Source organism: Aulonocara sp. 'chitande type north' Nkhata Bay, linkage group LG16 (assembly GCF_057382095.1).
Source record: "Aulonocara sp. 'chitande type north' Nkhata Bay isolate Kocher_YH1m ecotype deep benthic linkage group LG16, A_spYH_male_GT1.1, whole genome shotgun sequence".
Lineage (NCBI taxonomy): Eukaryota > Metazoa > Chordata > Actinopteri > Cichliformes > Cichlidae > Aulonocara > Aulonocara sp. 'chitande type north' Nkhata Bay.
In genome coordinates, this window is record NC_141359.1 from 21,787,291 (window position 1) to 21,806,962 (window position 19,672).

At 42.3% G+C, this 19,672-nt stretch overlaps 2 protein-coding genes and 1 long non-coding RNA gene across 3 annotated transcripts; 2 read left to right on the forward strand and 1 right to left on the reverse strand.

Annotated features, from left to right (window-relative positions):
* The first annotated feature begins 368 nt into the window (after positions 1-368).
* On the forward strand, positions 369-6,802 carry LOC147311461 (uncharacterized). The gene is made up of 2 exons (XM_086265640.1): positions 369-2,196; positions 2,311-6,802. Exons 1-2 carry the CDS (start codon positions 415-417, stop codon positions 6,241-6,243), a joined length of 5,715 nt encoding a protein of 1,904 aa, XP_086121766.1. The 5' UTR covers positions 369-414; the 3' UTR covers positions 6,244-6,802.
* Positions 6,803-8,165: 1,363 nt separating this feature from the next.
* On the forward strand, positions 8,166-9,254 carry LOC147311462 (uncharacterized). Its single transcript, XR_015125381.1, has 3 exons — positions 8,166-8,202; positions 8,314-8,481; positions 8,645-9,254. It is a non-coding gene; the product is annotated as an uncharacterized LOC147311462 (long non-coding RNA).
* Positions 9,255-13,124: 3,870 nt separating this feature from the next.
* On the reverse strand, positions 13,125-14,913 carry LOC147311463 (uncharacterized). Its single transcript, XM_086267317.1, has 5 exons — positions 14,323-14,913; positions 14,143-14,211; positions 13,955-14,049; positions 13,413-13,539; positions 13,125-13,252 (listed from the first exon to the last, which is right to left on the reverse strand). Exons 1-4 carry the CDS (start codon positions 14,392-14,394, stop codon positions 13,431-13,433), a joined length of 345 nt encoding a protein of 114 aa, XP_086123443.1. The 5' UTR covers positions 14,395-14,913; the 3' UTR covers positions 13,125-13,252; positions 13,413-13,430.
* Between the last annotated feature and the right edge of the window lie 4,759 nt (positions 14,914-19,672).

The following is a 19,672-nucleotide window of genomic DNA, read 5'->3' on the forward strand; positions in this document are numbered from 1 at the left end:
GAAAAAGTGCTCCGGCAGTTATTAAATAGGGACTAGTTCATGTTCACGCTAAGAGTGCTCTACACGTTCGCACCTCGGAAAACGTTCGTCTTTGTGAGTATTGACATGTGTAGAGACAGTCGTTATGTGTGTTTACATGGAGCGAACTGTATGCTGATGTAATGTACATGTTAAGCTAGGCTAATCGGCAAGTTGTTATTAAGATGTGTGTTAACCAGCGATTCATTTTCATTTTTTCTCATGTTCTAGTTACATAAAAACAAGAAAGTCAAGCCTTGTGTGGAAGACCTCTTCTATTTGTTCGCTAGCTGTCTAACCTCACAGGGTCACGTGTCGTGAGGGCAGCATAGTAAAAAGATGAAGGAAAAGACGCCTACTCAGCGGGTTCAAACATACAGAGCTACTTTAAGCAACATGAGTCTACGCTCAGGAAGAAATTACCTAAAAGACTACGCTGCTGAAGAGCTAGACGAAGCAGCCGGTGGTGAACAGCAACCAGACGTTGCCACTCAACCAGCTACAACGCAGCAACGGTCTCAACCATTCGACACCAAGTCGCAGCAATCCAGAACCTCGACAAGGCGTTCTCAACGGACATCCTCATCAACAGCTTCTGCAGCTGCAAGGGCCTACGCCAAAGCTCAAGCAGCACGAGCTCAACTGGCCTTCGCTGAAAAGGAAGCTAATGCAATGAAACAGAGAGCTGAACTGGATGCTCATCTACATGTCCTCCAGTGCCAAAAAGCAATAGCCGCAGCTGAAGCAGAGGCCTCAGCCTATGAAGAAGCAGAGATTCAGAGCGGGGAGCTCTACGGAGAACTTTGTGAGGAAGCTGAGCCCATCAGTACAGTGCACCGCACTAACGAATATGTTCAACAACAATGTGAGTTACTCTACCCAGACACTCAGCACGACTCAGCACAGCCTCCTAAAGGAAATTGCAATGAAGTAGATGCACAAGACAGTACACAAATAACTAATCCTTTTATAACCAACACTCAGACGAAAACACCACCTGTAAATAGAGAAAGGAAACAGGAGCAAACAGTGAACACTGGTGTAGTCGACACGTACTGGTCCAACTCCACAAAGCACACCCCCAACCTTAACAACTGTGTACCTGAATCAAGTGAAATGCAACAGTTTGCAAAATACCTAATTCGCAAAGAACTAGTCAGCACAGGTCTTTTGCAATTTGATGACAAACCTGAAAACTATTGGGCATGGAAAACCTCATTCATCAGCGCAACCAAAGACCTAAATTTGTCTCCAAGAGAGGAATTAGACTTGTTAACAAAATGGTTGGGTCCAACATCATCCGAACAGGCTAAGCGCATTCGTGCTGTACACACCCTCAATCCTGCTGCAGGTGCGAAGATGGTCTGGCAACGCCTTGAAGAGTGCTACGGCTCACCTGAGGCTATTGAGGACGCACTCTTAAAAAAGGTAGAGGACTTTCCCAAACTCACAAACAAAGACAATGTTAAGCTGCAGGAACTTAGTGACATCTTATTGGAGCTTCAGTGTGCTAAACAAGATGGCGCGCTCCCAGGACTTGCTTACCTGGACACAGCTAGAGGAGTCAGGCAAATAGTGGAAAAACTTCCCTTCAACCTACAGGAAAAGTGGACAACTGTAGGAACACAGTACAAGGAGACTCATAGTGTGTCATTTCCTCCTTTCTCAGTTTTCACACAATTTGTCCAGCGGCAAGCGAAAATGAGGAATGACCCAAGCTTTGCTATGTCCAAGGCCAACACCCATGTCCCTTCTCCCACAGAAAAACTGAGGTCATATAGTCGCAAACCTACTGTGTCAGCACACAAAATGGACATTACGGCAGAGTCGGACCAGAATAATCTCAGTCCAAAGAAAATGGAGGAACCGGATCGCCAGTGCCCAATCCACAAAAAACCACATCCACTCAAAAAGTGTAAGCTCTTTAGAGACAAACCTATTGAAGAAAGACAAGCCTATCTCAAAGAGCACCACATATGCTACAGATGCTGTGGGTCTGTCCAACACATTGCAAAAAACTGTAAAGCAATGGTTAAGTGTATTGAATGTGACAGCCTCAAACACTTATCTGCAATGCATCCTGGTCCTACTCTTGCCCCTAAGAGTACTACACCAGGAAACAACGACAATGAAGAGCAAATCGAGAGCTCACCTTCAGTCGAGTCGAAGTGCACAGAGGTATGTGGCCAAGGTGATAGCCCACGTTCATGTTCTAAGATCAGTTTGGTCAAAGTGTATCCCGCAGGCCAAAAAGAGAGAGCTATAAAAATGTACGCAGTAATAGATGATCAGTCCAACAGGTCACTGGTTAAGTCAGAGTTTTTCAGCCTTTTCAAAATCAATGCCAAACCCACTCCATACACCTTAAAGACTTGCTCTGGCAGAGAACAAACCTCAGGTAGGAGAGCTGTAAACTTCTTCCTCGAGTCTTTGGATGGAGAAGTCAACATCCAGCTACCCCCTTTAATTGAATGTGACTCTGTGCCGGACAATAGATCTGAAATACCCTCTCCAGAGATTGCCCAGCATCACCCACATCTTCTTCCAGTGACAGATAACATCCCACCTGTCGACCACCACGCCCCAATCCTTTTACTCCTTGGAAGGGACGTCATCAGGGTCCATAAGGTACGTGAGCAAATCAACGGACCCAATGATGCACCATACGCCCAAAGGCTAGACCTGGGTTGGGTTATTGTGGGGGAGGTGTGTCTAGGAAAAGTGCACAGTCAGTCAGAGGTCAATGTCTATAAAACACACACCTTAGATAATGGACGTGCATCCTATTTTGAGCCTTGCCCAAACACAATTCACGTTAAAGAGAATTATGGGGTCACTATGAATGCAACCTGCATCACAGACGATTTGGGACACTCTGTGTTTGTTAGATCTGAGGGTGATAACAAACAAGCCATGTCTATCGACGACAGAGCATTCCTGACAATAATGGACAGTGAAGTTTATCAAAACCAAGAGAACAGCTGGGTTGCACCTTTACCCTTTCGCTCACAGAGAAGGAGGCTCCCTGACAACAGAGAACAAGCCCTAAAACGCCTCTGCTCTCTCCGAAAGACTTTGGAAAAGAGACCAGAAATGAAAGATCACTACATCCAATTCATGCAGAAAATGTTGGATAACGACCAAGCCGAGCCTGCCCCTCCTCTGCCACTAAATAAAGAACATTGGTATCTGCCCACGTTTGGGGTATACCACCCACAGAAGCCACAACAAATACGAGTCGTGTTTGATTCAAGTGCAGAATGTGATGGAATTTCGCTCAATCAAGTGCTTCTTGGCGGACCTGATTTGAACAACTCCCTATTGGGAGTGCTGTTGCGCTTCCGCAAAGAGCCCATAGCCCTGACAGCCGATGTGCAGCAAATGTTTTACTGCTTCGTTGTGCGCGAAGACCACAGAGATTATCTGCGTTATCTGTGGTATGAGGACAATGACATTACAAAGAGCATAGTTGAGTTTAGAATGAAGGTCCACGTGTTTGGAAACAGCCCGTCACCCGCTGTTGCCATCTACTGCATGAGACAGGCAGCACAGCAGGGAGAACGAGAACACGGATCTGATGCAAGACAGTTTGTTGAGCGTCAGTTTTATGTTGACGATGGTCTCACATCAGTCGCCACGCCAGAGGAAGCAATCAACCTGCTCACAAGAACGCAAAACATGTTGGCAGAGTCTAACTTGCGCCTCCACAAGGTGGCATCAAACTGCAGTCAAGTCATGGAAGCTTTCCATGTTGAGGATCGTGCAAAGGACCTGAAAGATTTAGACCTAGGAGTAGACCCTCTTCCAGTTCAGAGAAGCTTGGGACTCTGTTGGAACCTACAATCTGACAGCTTCACTTACCAGGTGTCAAATGAGAGCAAACCATTCACACGGAGGGGAGTATTGTCGACAGTTAATAGCCTCTATGACCCTTTGGGATTTGCTGCTCCCATAATAATGCAGGGCAAAGCATTACTCAGGGAACTGTCATCTGATGGAAAAGACTGGGACACACTCTTACCCCCTGAGAAACAGGAGAGGTGGGACTTATGGAAAGACTCTTTGCAAGCCCTTGAGAACCTCCAAATACCAAGGTGCTACAGCCCAGGTACGTTAAGCACAACGAAAGTGAAAGAACTTTGCATTTTCTGTGATGCCTCCACTGTCGCTATAGGTGCAGTAGTCTATCTGCGTACAGTTGACAGTGAAGGACAGTGTCATACTGGGTTTGTGATGGGGAAGTCTAAACTCGCACCCCGCCCCGCACACACTGTACCACGCCTGGAACTATGTGCTGCTGTGCTCGCGGTGGAAATGTTTGAGCTCATCAGAGACGAGTTAGACATTAAAGTAGACAATGTGACTTTTTACACAGACAGTAGGATTGTGTTGGGGTACATACACAACACCTCCAGACGATTCTACATGTATGTTGCCAACAGGGTTACGCGCATTAGAGCATCCACCCATCCGAGTCAATGGCATTATGTACCAAGTGAGTTAAATCCAGCTGACCAGGCCACTCGGTTCATTCCAGCAGCAGACCTGCAGAACAGTACCTGGTTCTCAGGTCCACCCTTTCTGTACTCTGACCCACACACAGAACCACACACTGGTCCTTTCACGCTCATCGAACCTGAAAAAGACGGAGAGATACATCCGGAAATAAAAGTAATGAAAACTACTGTAGCAGAGCCACAGTTGGGTTCTGACCGTTTCAAAAAGTACTCAAACTGGATCACTCTTTGCAGAGTCATAGCCAGACTCATTCATGTAGTTACATCCTTTGCACAAAAGACAAGTGGGCGAAGGGGATGGAAAGGTTTCAGTGAGACACCGAGCGTCCAAGAACTCACCCGAGCCCAAGCAGTCATTATTCGAGCCGTCCAACAAGAAGCTTACAAAGGGACGCTTGAAAACATTAAAAAAGGAAGGAAGGTCAGTGGCATATTTGATGCACTCAAAAAGCTCAATCCTGTAGTGGACAAAGACAGTCTCTTACGAGTCGGTGGACGTCTTTCCGCCGCCGATCTCACAGAAAATGAAAAGCACCCTCTGATTATCCCATCTACCAGCCACATCGCCATGCTAATTGTAACTCACTATCATGAACGAGTGGCTCATCAAGGAAGACACATAACTGAAGGAGCTATCCGTGGTGCTGGGTACTGGATAATTGGAGGGAAGCGGCTTGTGTCATCTGTCATTCATCGGTGTGTCACATGTCGCAAGTTGCGAGGCAAAATGCAGATCCAGAAAATGGCAGACTTGCCTGCAGACCGAGTCACCCCTGAACCACCCTTTACCACTGTAGGCCTAGATGTATTTGGGCCATGGACTATTGTGACGCGTCGTACAAGAGGTGGTTGTTCCCAGAACAAACGTTGGGCTGTGTTATTCACATGCATGTCAACTAGGGCTGTGCATATCGAACTGATAGAGACTATGTCTGCTGATAGTTTTATCAATGCATTAAGAAGGCTCTTCTCTATTCGGGGCCCGGCCAAGTTTCTGCGCTCGGACAGAGGCACGAATTTTGTGGGCGCTTGTAAGGAATTAGACCTAAACTCGGGAAACAAAGCAGTAGGAAAGTACCTGCAAGAGAGAGGGTGTGTTTGGACTTTCAATCCCCCTCATGCGTCTCATATGGGAGGCTCGTGGGAGCGCCTTATAGGCGTTGCCAGGCGCATTCTGGATGCAATGTTGTTACGAACTGTACAAACACGTCTTACTCATGAAGTGTTGTGCACCTTCATGGCCGAGGTGATGGCAATTATTAATGCAAGGCCTCTTGTTCCCATATCCACCGACCCTGACAGTCCTGCAGTACTCACTCCAGCAGTGCTACTAACGCAGAAGATGAGTGCTGTGTCCTCCCCACTTGGGAACTTCTCATCAGGGCAGCTGTTTGGGAAACAATGGAAACATGTTCAACACCTTGCTGATACCTTTTGGAAAAGGTGGAAAGGAGAATATTTGTCCACCTTACAAAGTCGTGCAAAATGGACAGAGACTAGACCTAATGTCAAAATAGGAGATGTGGTCCTGCTAAAGGACCTCCAAGCCAGCAGGAACGAATGGCCCATGGGACTAATAGTAAAAACATTCCCCAGCAGCGACAAGAAGGTCCGAAAAGTGGAAGTGCGGACTGTAAAAGATGGGACTGTTAAAATGTTTCTCAGACCAGTTTCAGAGATTGTTGTTTTGCTTGCAGAGACTGAATGAATATTCTTCAATGCTAGATGATGTTTGAATATGTTGTATTGATGTTTATTGTGATATAATGTGTGTATATCAAGCGGGGAGTGTTATGCCCTTGAGTCAAAAGTCAGCGGTTGGTGCGTGTGCTGATTGAGCCACATAAGCAGAGTGATAAATAAGCTCAGAGTGAGACATCATTGCCACAAGAGATCTTTGTATCCTATGTGCGGAAATGGAGCGAGGGAGCGCTCTGTTCACTAACCTATCTTTGATGTACCCTTTCGTTTATGATGTCGTGAAAAAGTGCTCCGGCAGTTATTAAATAGGGACTAGTTCATGTTCACGCTAAGAGTGCTCCACACGTTCGCACCTCGGAAAACGTTCGTCTTTGTGAGTATTGACATGTGTAGAGACAGTCGTTATGTGTGTTTACATGGAGCGAACTGTATGCTGATGTAATGTACATGTTAAGCTAGGCTAATCGGCAAGTTGTTATTAAGATGTGTGTTAACCAGCGATTCATTTTCATTTTTTCTCATGTTCTAGTTACATAAAAACAAGAAAGTCAAGCCTTGTGTGGAAGACCTCTTCTATTTGTTTGCTAGCTGTCTAACCTCACAGGGTCACGTGTCGTGAGGGCAGCATAGTACTACAAATAAATTGTAAATCTGTGATATATGATTGATAAACGTAAAGGTAACTGTATAAATGTGTTCAATGACTTTGTTACTTTTAATGATTGGAGAGCACCCGCTTCGATTCGCACTCAATTCAAACTTTACGCTGCACGCTCACCTAACTTTACGCTGCACGCTCACCTAACTTGCGTTTGCACCTTTTGTCCACACGTAAACTGCGTTTAGCATTTACGTGTGGACGAGGAAGACGGAGAAAACGCAGCGTCAAAGGTGTGCGCCTATTTTGACGCCACACTGTGCGCCAAGTTTTTGTCTCGGTGCCATGAATTCCTACAATGGCAGACTTAGACAAAATACTGTTAATTTTATTATCTTCAGTGTTTAAATGCTTACATATACGGGTTTGCTTGTAATTGTTGCCTATATACATTTTAAGCTATTATTTATTATTTAGTTCAATCAATAGATCAAGTTTTGTAGTGACTATGAAATATATTGTAATTATCTGTTTCCTGTTTATCCTAGACAGGGCAAAAAAGGACTCCAAATTAAAAAAAAGATAAAAATGAAAGACTGGTGCATTGTGCAGTTTAGCACTGGTGGTACAGAAATAGTCCCTAGATCATGGATAAATGGGGAGAAATTGTCATGGCCTCCATATCCTCCGTGAGACACATTCAGGATCCACGACGCAGTAAAGAGGAGAGTTCATCCTGGTGCAACATGGCTCACCTATGCACCAGTCCGACTTCTAATAAGCCATGGTGGGTATCATCTGGATTGGTGTTGTATAAATGTAACAATAACAAGTTTTTCGTGTCCTAATTTATGTCTGGCCATACATTGTGTTTGTACTTCCAGACACATTTCACGAAGCAGAACGCAGTCTTCAGAAATATCTAAGTGAACACTGTGATATGTCTGACCTTCAGTCCGAAGCTGAAACTCAGACCAGTCATAAAAGAAAGCACAAGTAAAACTTTTTTTATTTCACAAACATATCTTTGATTGCTAAGAATTTATGATCTTGTCTTTTATACATATCTGTGGTGCTTGCATACTGCAATATCACCACATAATATAGTCCAAAAAGTGGAAGTTTGTAAACTTTTTATAAATGCAAAGCCGTGTACACTTGTGCACTTCAAAAATTCCTTGTATACTGTACCTTCTTGCACATCTCCGTTTCCTGTGTGTGTTGTTATAAATCAAACTGTAACTTTAGGAAAAAATATTCCAAAAGCACATTTGTAATTACTTATGACCGTTTTCAACTTTTTTTCTTTAGCAGATGAGCAGCCCACAAATAAATGGTTTCCCCAGGCCCCTCGAGTGAAAATACCAGGTAATAAAATACTGTCTAGTGTCTTTGTACATATCTGTGTGTGACACAAGGAAACTTTTGACAAGTTGTCTGTATTCTTAAATACTTAAAAATTTTATCTTTTTCTGTCAGACCTGACGAGAGCTGTTAACGAACTCCGTGAGGAGGTCAGAGCCATCCGCAATACCGGCTGCAATGAATCGGTAGATGCTGGGGTACTGCCTCTGGATTTGCCCTTGCACAACATTGAGGAGCTAAACAATGGCAGCTCTTCAATCACAAGAGGCAAATAAGGCAATGGTAAGTATATAAAGGTTATGTACACTTTGTAACTATAAAGTGTAATAGCTGTCAGATGTGATTTAAATACATAACAACGGCCTGTTGGTTAAACACACAAGCACTTGCATACACATTTAAGACATGAGACACGCTAATTCCAGCTCTTAAAATGTGTCTATAGGTGAGACGCTTTGCCTTGATTGGAGCCTGACGCAGCAGTTAGGGGCAAACTCTATGTCCGAGTTTGTCTTTGCACAAGCAGTGCAGAAATGGCTCCGATACGCCCCAGATCGTTTGGGTGGTGCAGGACGCACATCATGCAAAAAATTACAAACTTCTGTGAATCATATAAACGTAAATAGGAAACTGTCTTTTAATAAAGTATTTAGCAAACGAAACATGCCTATTGACCTTTTTTTGTTTATTTTTTTTCTCTGTTACATCACATGCAATGCTTTCTTATTTTAGGATATTAATATTGACATGATACATTGTGAGACATTTGGGTTTTTTTTATAAAGGGTGTCCAATTTAAGGAATAAGTACAATTATGTGTTTAGGTGGTTGAAGTATTGATGGAAACATGCAGTAGTTTAGTATTGGTTAAAATACCTATAAAGAAAGGTAGATTTCCAGTCATGATTTAACTGTTGTTTTAATAAAAAGCAACTGTGCGAAAGAGGTGGAAAATCAACACCATAGCTCAACAGTGTTTCAATATCAGAATCTGACATTGTTTCAATGTCAGCAGTATTAGAAAATATAACGTTGAATCAACGTCAGGTTTCAACATTGATTCAACATCAAAACCTGATGTTGTTTCAACATTTAAAAAGGGTGCAAGAGTGACGTTAGGTCAACATCACACTTCAACGTTGATTCAATGACACAGCCTGATATTGACTCAACATAGTTTCAGTGTTTCCTTGCTATCTGGGACTGTACCTGTGTGCCAAGTTTCATCCAGATTCACTGTAAAATTCCTCAGAAATTACAGGAAACTTGTATTCAATCTAATACAGTCAATACAATAGAATTATGTCAATTTTCAAAAATTCATTAAAAATCATCCTGAGTAGTTGAGGTACAACTTTCAACACATCCCTCCTCTGGGCGTCCTGTGTGCCAAGTTACATCTCAATTCACTGTAATCTTTATCAAAAATTGAAAGAACAATTATATGTCAATGCTGGATGTGTGTCCTTTCAAAGTGACACTAAATAACAGAACTCAGGCACATCAGGGAATAATCCAAAAGGCGGATTTATTAAACAAAAACAACATACAAAATATCTCTAACCCATACTACATAACCTAAAAAGAAACAAAGGGACACTTAGAAGCACAAGAAAACAATACTGAAAGGGCAAGAGACACAGCCCAAACATAATCCACAACTAAAATGCCAAAAGAACAAGTCATCCCACATAGCAGACGGGTCTTGCCTGGATCTGGTGTCAAGCCGGCACTGCTGGCTGACTTCTGGCATGGTAAGATGGCACTGTTTATGTGATGGCATGCCACATTTGGCCTGATTGGGTGAATGTGACATGTTGTATAGAGCACTTTGAGTAATATGGGTGAGTAAAAAAGTGCTGTATAAGAATCAGTCCATTCACTGTCTGAACAGAGTTTCGTCATGTTACTTTTGCACTATTATGTTCCAGCACATGTTGTTATTACATGGCTTACATGGCTAAGGTACACATTAGGCTGACATCTGGGGCCAGAGCTGAAACTGTTCTGGGCCAGCACAGGGCCAGCAGTGTGTCTGCAACTGGCCTTGTGCTGGCTCATGTGTGGGCCACCTCTGGTAAACCAGATCTGGGCCACCATAGGGCCGTCATTCTTTGCGGTACGCAGGCCATGTGTAAGCACATTGTGTAGGACAGATCCAGGCCATACCAATTTTGCTATGTGGGAGGAATTATGTAAAAATAGAAACATCATAAAAATGAAAATGAACATAAAGTAAAATGTACTGAAAAGAACATCAGTATGGCCATCATTATTTGCTTGGAAAGTCTAAAGTTCCATGGCTTTGAACAGCCAGAGAACGCAATGCCCAGCTTAGAATGACTAAAAGTAACTTCTTTTAACATTCTGTCATTCTGCTTCTATATCAAAAATCCACTAAAAATAGTCATTTGAAAAAAAATATTCGCCACTTTTCATCAGTTTGGGTTCCTCTGTTTATAGCAATTTTTAGAAAAGAACCCAATACCTTTGTCACTATACAGTTGTACAGTGAGATACAGAGCATCTCCTACTCATTGCAAACATGCTGGGAGGGTGGCTTTATCCGCCTTAGTGCAGCTGCTGTACCAAACTGTGATGCAGTAAGTTAGTAGGCTCTCAATGGGCGAGTGGTGGAAGGGTGAGCTGTAGTCCACAAAGAGCATTCTGGCGTAGCTCTGCCGCTGTTCTAGGTGACTCAGCACCGAGTGGAGGGTGATGGCATCTTCTGTGAATCTGTTTGCACGGTATGCAAACTGGTGGGGGTCGAATTCTGGGGGGAGGTAATCCTTGGTGTGCTGAAGGACTAGTCTCTCAAAGCATTTCATGATTACCGGTGTGAGGGCCACAGGGCAATAATAGTTCAGGCTGGTGATGGGAGACTTCTTTGGTACTGGGATGATTGTGGCTGATTTTAGACAGGATGGGATGGCTGCTTCATCCAGTGAGAGGTTGAAGATTCTGGTGGAGATGAGGGTGAGCTGGTGGGCACCGGCCGCCTTCCTGGGGTTCACTGCTAGGAACACACATCTGACATCGTGCTCCGTTACAGTGAATGGAGCGGTGCAGGAACCAGGTGAGGATGAGGATGGGAGCAGGGCTGAGGCAGATGAATGCTGCTGTTGTGGTGTTTCAAAGCAGGCGAAGAAGCTGTTTATTTCCTCTGCTAGCTGCACACTCAGGTTTTCTGTTTTCACAGTTCTGCCTCTGTGGTTTATGATGTCTATTATTCCATGCCATGTGTTGTTGCTGGACAGGTGGGACCCCTTTTCAGGTCAGCTCGAGCAGACCTGTACAGAGCTCTGTCAACAGACCTACAGGGAGTGCAGAATTATTAGGCAAGTTGTATTTTTGAGGAATAATTTTATTATTGAACAACAACCATGTTCTCAATGAACCCAAAAAACTCATTAATATCAAAGCTGAATGTTTTTGGAAGTAGTTTTTAGTTTGTTTTTAGTTTTAGCTATTTTAGGGGGATATCTGTGTGTGCAGGTGACTATTACTGTGCATAATTATTAGGCAACTTAACAAAAAACAAATATATACCCATTTCAATTATTGATTTTTACCAGTGAAACCAATATAACATCTCCACATTCACAAATATACATTTCTGACATTCAAAAACAAAACAAAAACAAATCAGCGACCAATATAGCCACCTTTCTTTGCAAGGACACTCAAAAGCCTGCCATCCATGGATTCTGTCAGTGTTTTGATCTGTTCACCATCAACATTGCGTGCAGCAGCAACCACAGCCTCCCAGACACTGTTCAGAGAGGTGTACTGTTTTCCCTCCTTGTAAATCTCACATTTGATGATGGACCACAGGTTCTCAATGGGGTTCAGATCAGGTGAACAAGGTGGCCATGTCATTAGTTTTTCTTCTTTTATACCCTTTCTTGCCAGCCACGCTGTGGAGTACTTGGACGCGTGTGATGGAGCATTGTCCTGCATGAAAATCATGTTTTTCTTGAAGGATGCAGACTTCTTCCCGTACCACTGCTTGAAGAAGGTGTCTTCCAGGAACTGGCAGTAGGACTGGGAGTTGAGCTTGACTCCATCCTCAACCCGAAAAGGCCCCACAAGCTCATCTTTGATGATACCAGCCCAAACCAGTACTCCACCTCCACCTTGCTGGCGTCTGAGTCAGACTGGAGCTCTCTGCCCTTTACCAATCCAGCCACGGGCCCATCCATCTGGCCCATCAAGACTCACTCTCATTTCATCAGTCCATAAAACCTTAGAAAAACCAGTCCTGAGATATTTCTTGGCCCAGTCTTGACGTTTCAGCTTGTGTGTCTTGTTCAGTGGTGGTCGTCTTTCAGCCTTTCTTGAACTGAACATAAGTTCCCTGCAATTTCTGAAGAATATTACAGTAAATCTGGCTGAAACTTGGCCCAGACGTACAGCAGGTTTCCCGGAGGAGGGATGTGTTGAAAGTTGGACTTCAAATACTAAGGATGATTTTTAATGAATTTCTGAAATTTCCATAATTGTAGTGTATTGGCTGTATTAGATTGAATATAAATGTCCTTTAATTTCTGAGGAATTCTACAGTAAATCTGGATGAAACTTGGCACACAGGTACAGTAGGTGTCCCAGAGGAGGGATGTGTTGAAAGTTGGACATCAACTACTTAGGATGATTTTTAATGAATTTCTGACATTTCCATAATTGTATTGACTGTATCGGGCTGTTTCATTGTAATTTGTGTGCGCGCATGTGCGTGCGACTGTTCGCGCGCGCGCACGTGTGCGCGGGTATAGGCTTTCAATCGGCACATAAAGCGAAAAGGCGCTACCGTAAAGACTGGTGTAAAAAAAAAAAAAAAAATATATATATATATATATATATATATATATATATGTATGTTAGTGTTCATCAGTTTGACACAAATAAATATGTCCATTTGAAGAAGATATTACACACCAGAGGCCTCAAGTATTGTCTGTGCAAATGTCCTTCGTGCCTGGGCCATCTCTTTTTTTGTCGTCAAAAATGTCATTTCTGGTTTATTTGGGAATGCTTCCATTACTACTTTGACCATCTGAAATAAAAAAAAACAAAAACAATTAATTGAAAACATCTGCAAATGTTACACTTCCTGTTTACACAATTTAACCTTTTAAGGTTATTTTAACTTCCCCCACCCCATCTTCTTATCTAATTTCACAGAAAAATATTATTGCGTTACTGTGGTACCATACCATGATGACCATTACTCCTCAGCTAGAACCATCCCGTTGAAATGGATGTGTCAGTACTCCTCCTCGAAGTCTCACATTCACCCAGTCTGTTTTGTTGTAGCATGTCCTCCTCATTTTGAAGTATTCACTTTGTGAACATAACATACATCACATTTATATACAAATGAAAGATAAAAGTCACACAGAAAAAGACACATATAGTACATATCACTGTTTTTAATGGTGTGTCAGAAAGCCCTGTGCTCTACATTATGTTAGATGAAGTATCAAACTTATTAACATGTTCTTTTAAATCTACAAATGTTAACTGTCTCAAATGTATCACTGCTTAAACACTGTCAGTGGTTTTTTTATTATTTAAAATTACATATGTGTGTAATTTTGAATTATTTTTTTAAATTCTTTAAAGAACTGATAACCACAGATTTTATTAAACTTTAATCTACAACCATACGTTCACCTTTAGAAAAAGACCTCCTAAGTCCTCCTGTCACTTCTCTAATACTTCATGTTATTATGTACATGTAATAACGCATAATTACCAGAATCTTTTGGCTGCACGGTCAGACTCTTCCTGCTCCAAAGAGTTTCTTGAAGGATCGACCAAATACAGACAGCTGTCATCTGCATTTATGTACTGCGATAGATATATAAATTTAAAAAGTACATAAATTTTCAATAATGTGTTATTGAAACAAACTGTTTTCACAGAAATGCTGCTCATACTAACCAGAAACTTCCAGTGTATATTTCCAATGTTCACAAAGGATAAAACGGCTCTGTAGTTGTCAAAGTTCACCTGTGACATATTAGGAATTAATTACAAATTTGCAACAATACCTTTTCCATTTCGAGATATTAATGAACTTTTAAAAAATTAATTCTAGAATATATAAAAAAAATTTTTTACCTTGGACAAGCTTTGTCTCCTGATTAGTTCTCTCTCTCCATAGAGGATCACACCGCTCGTGTAGTGGTTCATAATGTAGATATTATTCCCCTGATTTAGCCGAATGGCCCAGTGGTGCAGGAGACTTTCAATGACCTGAGGAGTATAATAAATAACCTTTTATTACTTTGTAAACATGATAAAGTTTTGGAATACAAAGTTTAATAAAGATTTTTTTAACTTACGTATACTCAGTATTCAGTCATGAGGATATGCCTGGAATGTCGATCTAAAGTAGTACTTACTGAATGTGTAGGGAAAAACTAATGTCCTGCACCAGCTTTAACGTTAACCTTATGCAGTACTTTTTTTTTTTTTAATAACTACTTTACATACCTCTCCAACAAGCCAGCTGTGTGGTCTAAGGGTCAGGAACTCACTGTGACGTATGACAAAGTTGTTACCTCTAATCTGAGATGGGACCACAGAAACAACAACTTCCGTTTCCTGTTGTTTCCACAAATATGCGACCTGTGTTTCAACAAGACAATAGTAACTAAATTCAAATAATTCTTCTTATGAGAACATTCATTGTAATCAATTACAACGGTTTTAAATCTAACTCAAATAAGTATTTAGTCAGCCACCGATTGTGCAAGTTCCCCCACCTAAAATGATGACAGAAGTCAGTAATTTGCTCCAGAGGTACACTTCAACTGTGAGAGACAGAATGTGAAAAAAAATCCATGAATCCACATGGTAGGATTTGTAAAGAATTTATTCGTAAATCAGGGTGGAAAATAAGTATTTGGTCACCTCAAACAAGGAAAATCTCTGGCCCTCACAGACCTGTAACGTCTCCTGTAAGAAGCTTTTCTGTCCCCCACTCGTTACCTGTATGAATGGCACCTGTTTGAACTCATCATCTGTATAAAAGACACCTGTCCACAGCCTCAAACAGTCAGACTCCAAACTCCGCCATGGCCAAGACCAAAGAGCTTTCGAAGGACACCAGGAAAAGTATTGTAGACCTGCACCAGACTGGGAAGAGTGAATCTACAATAGGCAAGCAGCTTGGTGTGAAAAAATCAACTGTGGGAGCAATCATCAGAAAATGGAAGACACACAAGACCACTGATAATCTCCCTCGATCTGGGGCTCCACGCAAGATCTCATCCCGTGGGGTCAAAATGATCATGAGAACGGTGAGCAAAGATCCCAGAACCACATGGGGGGACCTGGTGAATGACCTGCAGAGAGCTGGGACCAAAGTAACAAAGGTCACCATCAGTAACACACTACAACGGCAGGGAATCAAATCCCGCAGTGCCAGACGTGTTCCGCTGCTGAAGCCAGTGCATGTCCAGGCCCGTCTGAAGTTTGCCAGAGAGCACATGGATGATACAGCAGAGGATTGGGAGAATGTCATGTGGTCAGATGAAACCAAAGTAGAACTTTTTGGTATAAACTCAACTCGTCGTGTTTGGAGGAAGAAGAATACTGAGTTGCATCCGAAGAACACCATACCTACTGTGAAGCATGGGGGTGGAAACATCATGCTATGGGGCTGTTTTTCTGCCAAGGGGACAGGACGACTGATCCGTGTTAAGGACAGAATGAATGGGGCCATGTATCGTGAGATTTTGAGCCAAAACCTCCTTCCATCAGTGAGAACTTTGAAGATGAAACGAGGCTGGGTCTTCCAACATGACAATGATCCAAAACACACCGCCCGGGCAACAAAGGAGTGGCTCCGTAAGAAGCATTTGAAAGTCCTGGAGTGGCCTAGCCAGTCTCCAGACCTCAACCCCATAGAAAATCTGTGGCGGGAGTTGAAAGTCCGTGTTGCTCGGCGACAGCCCCAAAACATCACTGCTCTCGAGAAGATCTGCATGGAGGAATGGGCCAAAATACCAGCTACTGTGTGTGCAAACCTGGTAAAGACCTATAGTAAACGTTTGACCTCTGTTATTGCCAACAAAGGTTATGTTACAAAGTATTGAGTTGTATTTTTGTTATTGACCAAATACTTATTTTCCACCCTGATTTACGAATAAATTCTTTACAAATCCTACCATGTGGATTCATGGACTTTTTTTTTCACATTCTGTCTCTCACAGTTGAAGTGTACCTCTGGTGCAAATTACTGACCTCTGTCATCATTTTAGGTGGGGGAACTTGCACAATCGGTGGCTGACTAAATACTTTTTTGCCCCACTGTATGTGTCAAGCAGGTAGACAGGCCTTTTGTTTTGCATATTATTTTATTTCCACTTTAGGGAAGCTGTTGGCGTCTTTTTGTTTTAGTAATGTCTTTGATCTGGCTCAGCCGCCCGGTTCTCGTCCCCAACATTTTTCTTTTGTTAAGCTTACTGTTACCAGGGAATGGTAAATGAACAGTAAACCTTGCCTGATTACTAATCTTCCCGTTTCCCTCTCATTGATTTATTTGGGTTGTCATGGAAGAAGTATTAAACAATGCCTTTTATTAGAACATAAGCATTGATATGCAGTAATTGTATTTGAATTAGTTAAATATGAGTGGGCAACTCTGACCATGACAAGACTGCATTTACTTTAAGGAATTAATAAAAAAAATGTAGACATATTGTTGTCATTATTTTTACTCTTCAATTTGATGTGTTTTTTCTTTAAGATAGTATCAGAAGTTGCTCCTCCACCATGAAAAAAAAAACGGTTGCATGCATTCTTTTACTACATCCACGATTCTCCTCTGTGGTCTTCCTCACTCATCCTGTTTGGAGCTTAATGTTCAACATCCTTTATCTATTAAAATTACAGAAGTAGAAGAAAGTAATCATCAGAGCAGGAATCATGATAAATGATAAATAGATTACCAGTACATGAAAACATAACATTTGCATAATTTCTCTGATAACCCTGCATTGGATGGGTTTATTAACGGTGGGCTGAAATTGTACTATAGTCTGCTGATGAGGAACTTTTTTGAATGTTGAATTAAATGTCCTCCACAATCTGTATATGAATTGTCATTAAAACCATAGAGATTCTTACTTATAAAGGAAAGAAAAGTGTGACAATGCCCATCAACATATAGTGTATATTTTTTGAAACATTACAAAGAGGCGTGTGCTGCTGAACTTGGGGAGCCGCTACAACGAGTCTTCAACCTCAATCTGCGACTGGGGAGAGTGCCCGCCCTATGGAAGACATCCTGCATTGTCCCGGTCCCCAAAAAGAACCGGCCCAATGAGCTGAATGACTTCCGACCGGTGGCACTGACGTCACATCTTATGAAGACTCTAGAGCGGCTCTTCCTCAACCTCCTCCGACCACAGGTACAACATGCCCAGGACCCACTACAGTTTGCATACAAGGCGGGTGTCGGAGTGGAGGATGCCATCCTGTACCTCCTACACAGAGCCCACTCACACCTGGATGGGGGAAAAGGCACGGTCAGGATCCTGTTTCTTGACTTTTCCAGTGCCTTTAATACCATCCGGCCCTGTATGCTTCAGGAAAAACTGAACAGGATGGAGGTGGACCCCTGCCTGGTGGCTTGGATCTCCGACTACCTCACCGACAGACCACAGTACGTCAGGCTGAAGGACATCACGTCTGACACTGTGGTCAGCAGCACAGGAGCACCACAGGGAACTGTGCTGTCCCCTCTTCTCTTCACCCTGTACACCTCTGACTTCTGCTACAACTCTGAATTATGCCATATTCAGAAGTTTGCAGATGACACGGCCATCATGGGGTGTATCTGGGATGATCAGGAAGAGGAGTACAGAAGTCTGGTGAGGAACTTTGTCGCATGGAGTCACACAAACCACCTGCAACTCAACACCTCAAAGACTAAGGAACTGGTTGTGGACTTCGGGAGGTCCAGAGAAGGTCCACTGCCAGTTCAGATAGAGGGGGAGGAGGTGGAGGTGGTCAACAAGTACAAGTACCTCGGGCTGTGGGTGGACAATAAACTGGACTGGTCATGCAACACAGAGCACCTGTATAAAAAAGCCCAAAGCCGACTGTACTTCCTCAGGAGGCTGAGGTCTTTTAACATCTGCAGGAAGCTCCTGAGGATGTTTTACCAGTCAGTGGTTGCTGGAGTACTTTTCTATGCTGTGGTGTGCTGGGGGAGCAGCACAGCAAAGAGGGACTCATCCAGGCTGGAGAAACTGATCAGGAAGGCTGGCTCTGTGGTCGGCATGAAGCTGGACACTCTGGTGACAGTGGCAGAGAAAAGGACATTAAAGAAACTGCTGGACATTATGAACAATGCTGGGCATCCTCTGCACACGGCCATAAACAATCAGAAGAGTCTGTTCAGTGACAGGTTGCTTCTCCCCAAGACAAGAACTAACAGACTTAAAAACTCCTTTGTCCCACACGCCATCAAACTGTTTAACTCCTCTCTGGAGGGGAGAGGGAGGGGAAACAGGAGGACAAAGGAGGGGGGAACAACTAAGCTGTAGTGCCTCTTCACCTCACTGTACAATACCTTGTGCAATACTTTTTGTAAATAGTCAACAGTGCAATAGACTCAATACTTGAAATGTGCAATTCACTTGTATTTTTATTTTTTATTCCTATTTATTCTATTTATCCCCTTTGTATATTTTATTTATATTTGTCTCTGTATTTATATATGTGTGTGTTTGTGTGTATATATATATATATATATAACAATTCTGTAACTGTAACTTCGGTCGTTGCTGTGCTTTTTTTGGAAGTCGAATTTCCCAGAGGAACCCACCCGAGGGATTAATAAAGTTCTATCTTATCTTATCTTATCTTATCTTATCTTAAGATACATGTAATTCTGGGTTCACCTGAATTACAGATTAGACTGGTGGACAAACAGAGATGCTGTGTACAACTGGTGACAGCATCAGTGACAGGGATGCCAAAAGGAAGAACAAATTAATCAGCAAGGCTGGAAGCAGAATTAGGAGGCGTCATAGTCAGCTAGGGTCAGAGATCAATGAACAAATTTCCCACTTTCTTGGATAATGCATCACCCTCAAAAGGATTCAAAATTTGGGCCATCAAGAACAGTTCAGGAAACCTCTTTTATTGTTTCGTCTGTGAAAATGTATAAATGAAATGTAAATTATGTTAAAGGCAAACACATTTGTAAGCAATAAGAAACAAACATGCTTTGCATTATGTCTTTAAACATCTGTATGGACTTGATACAATATTTATTAACTGAATTTAAAAACATGTCTTACATAGTGGGAGTATTTCTTTTACTGATGATATTACAATGATATGTATTTTCTATGACTAAATAATGCTCTAACACATGGCAATAACAGCAGATGTGGCAATTTTGTAATTTGTTGTATAAATTTGATATTATTTTAGGCAGTATATTTTCTTA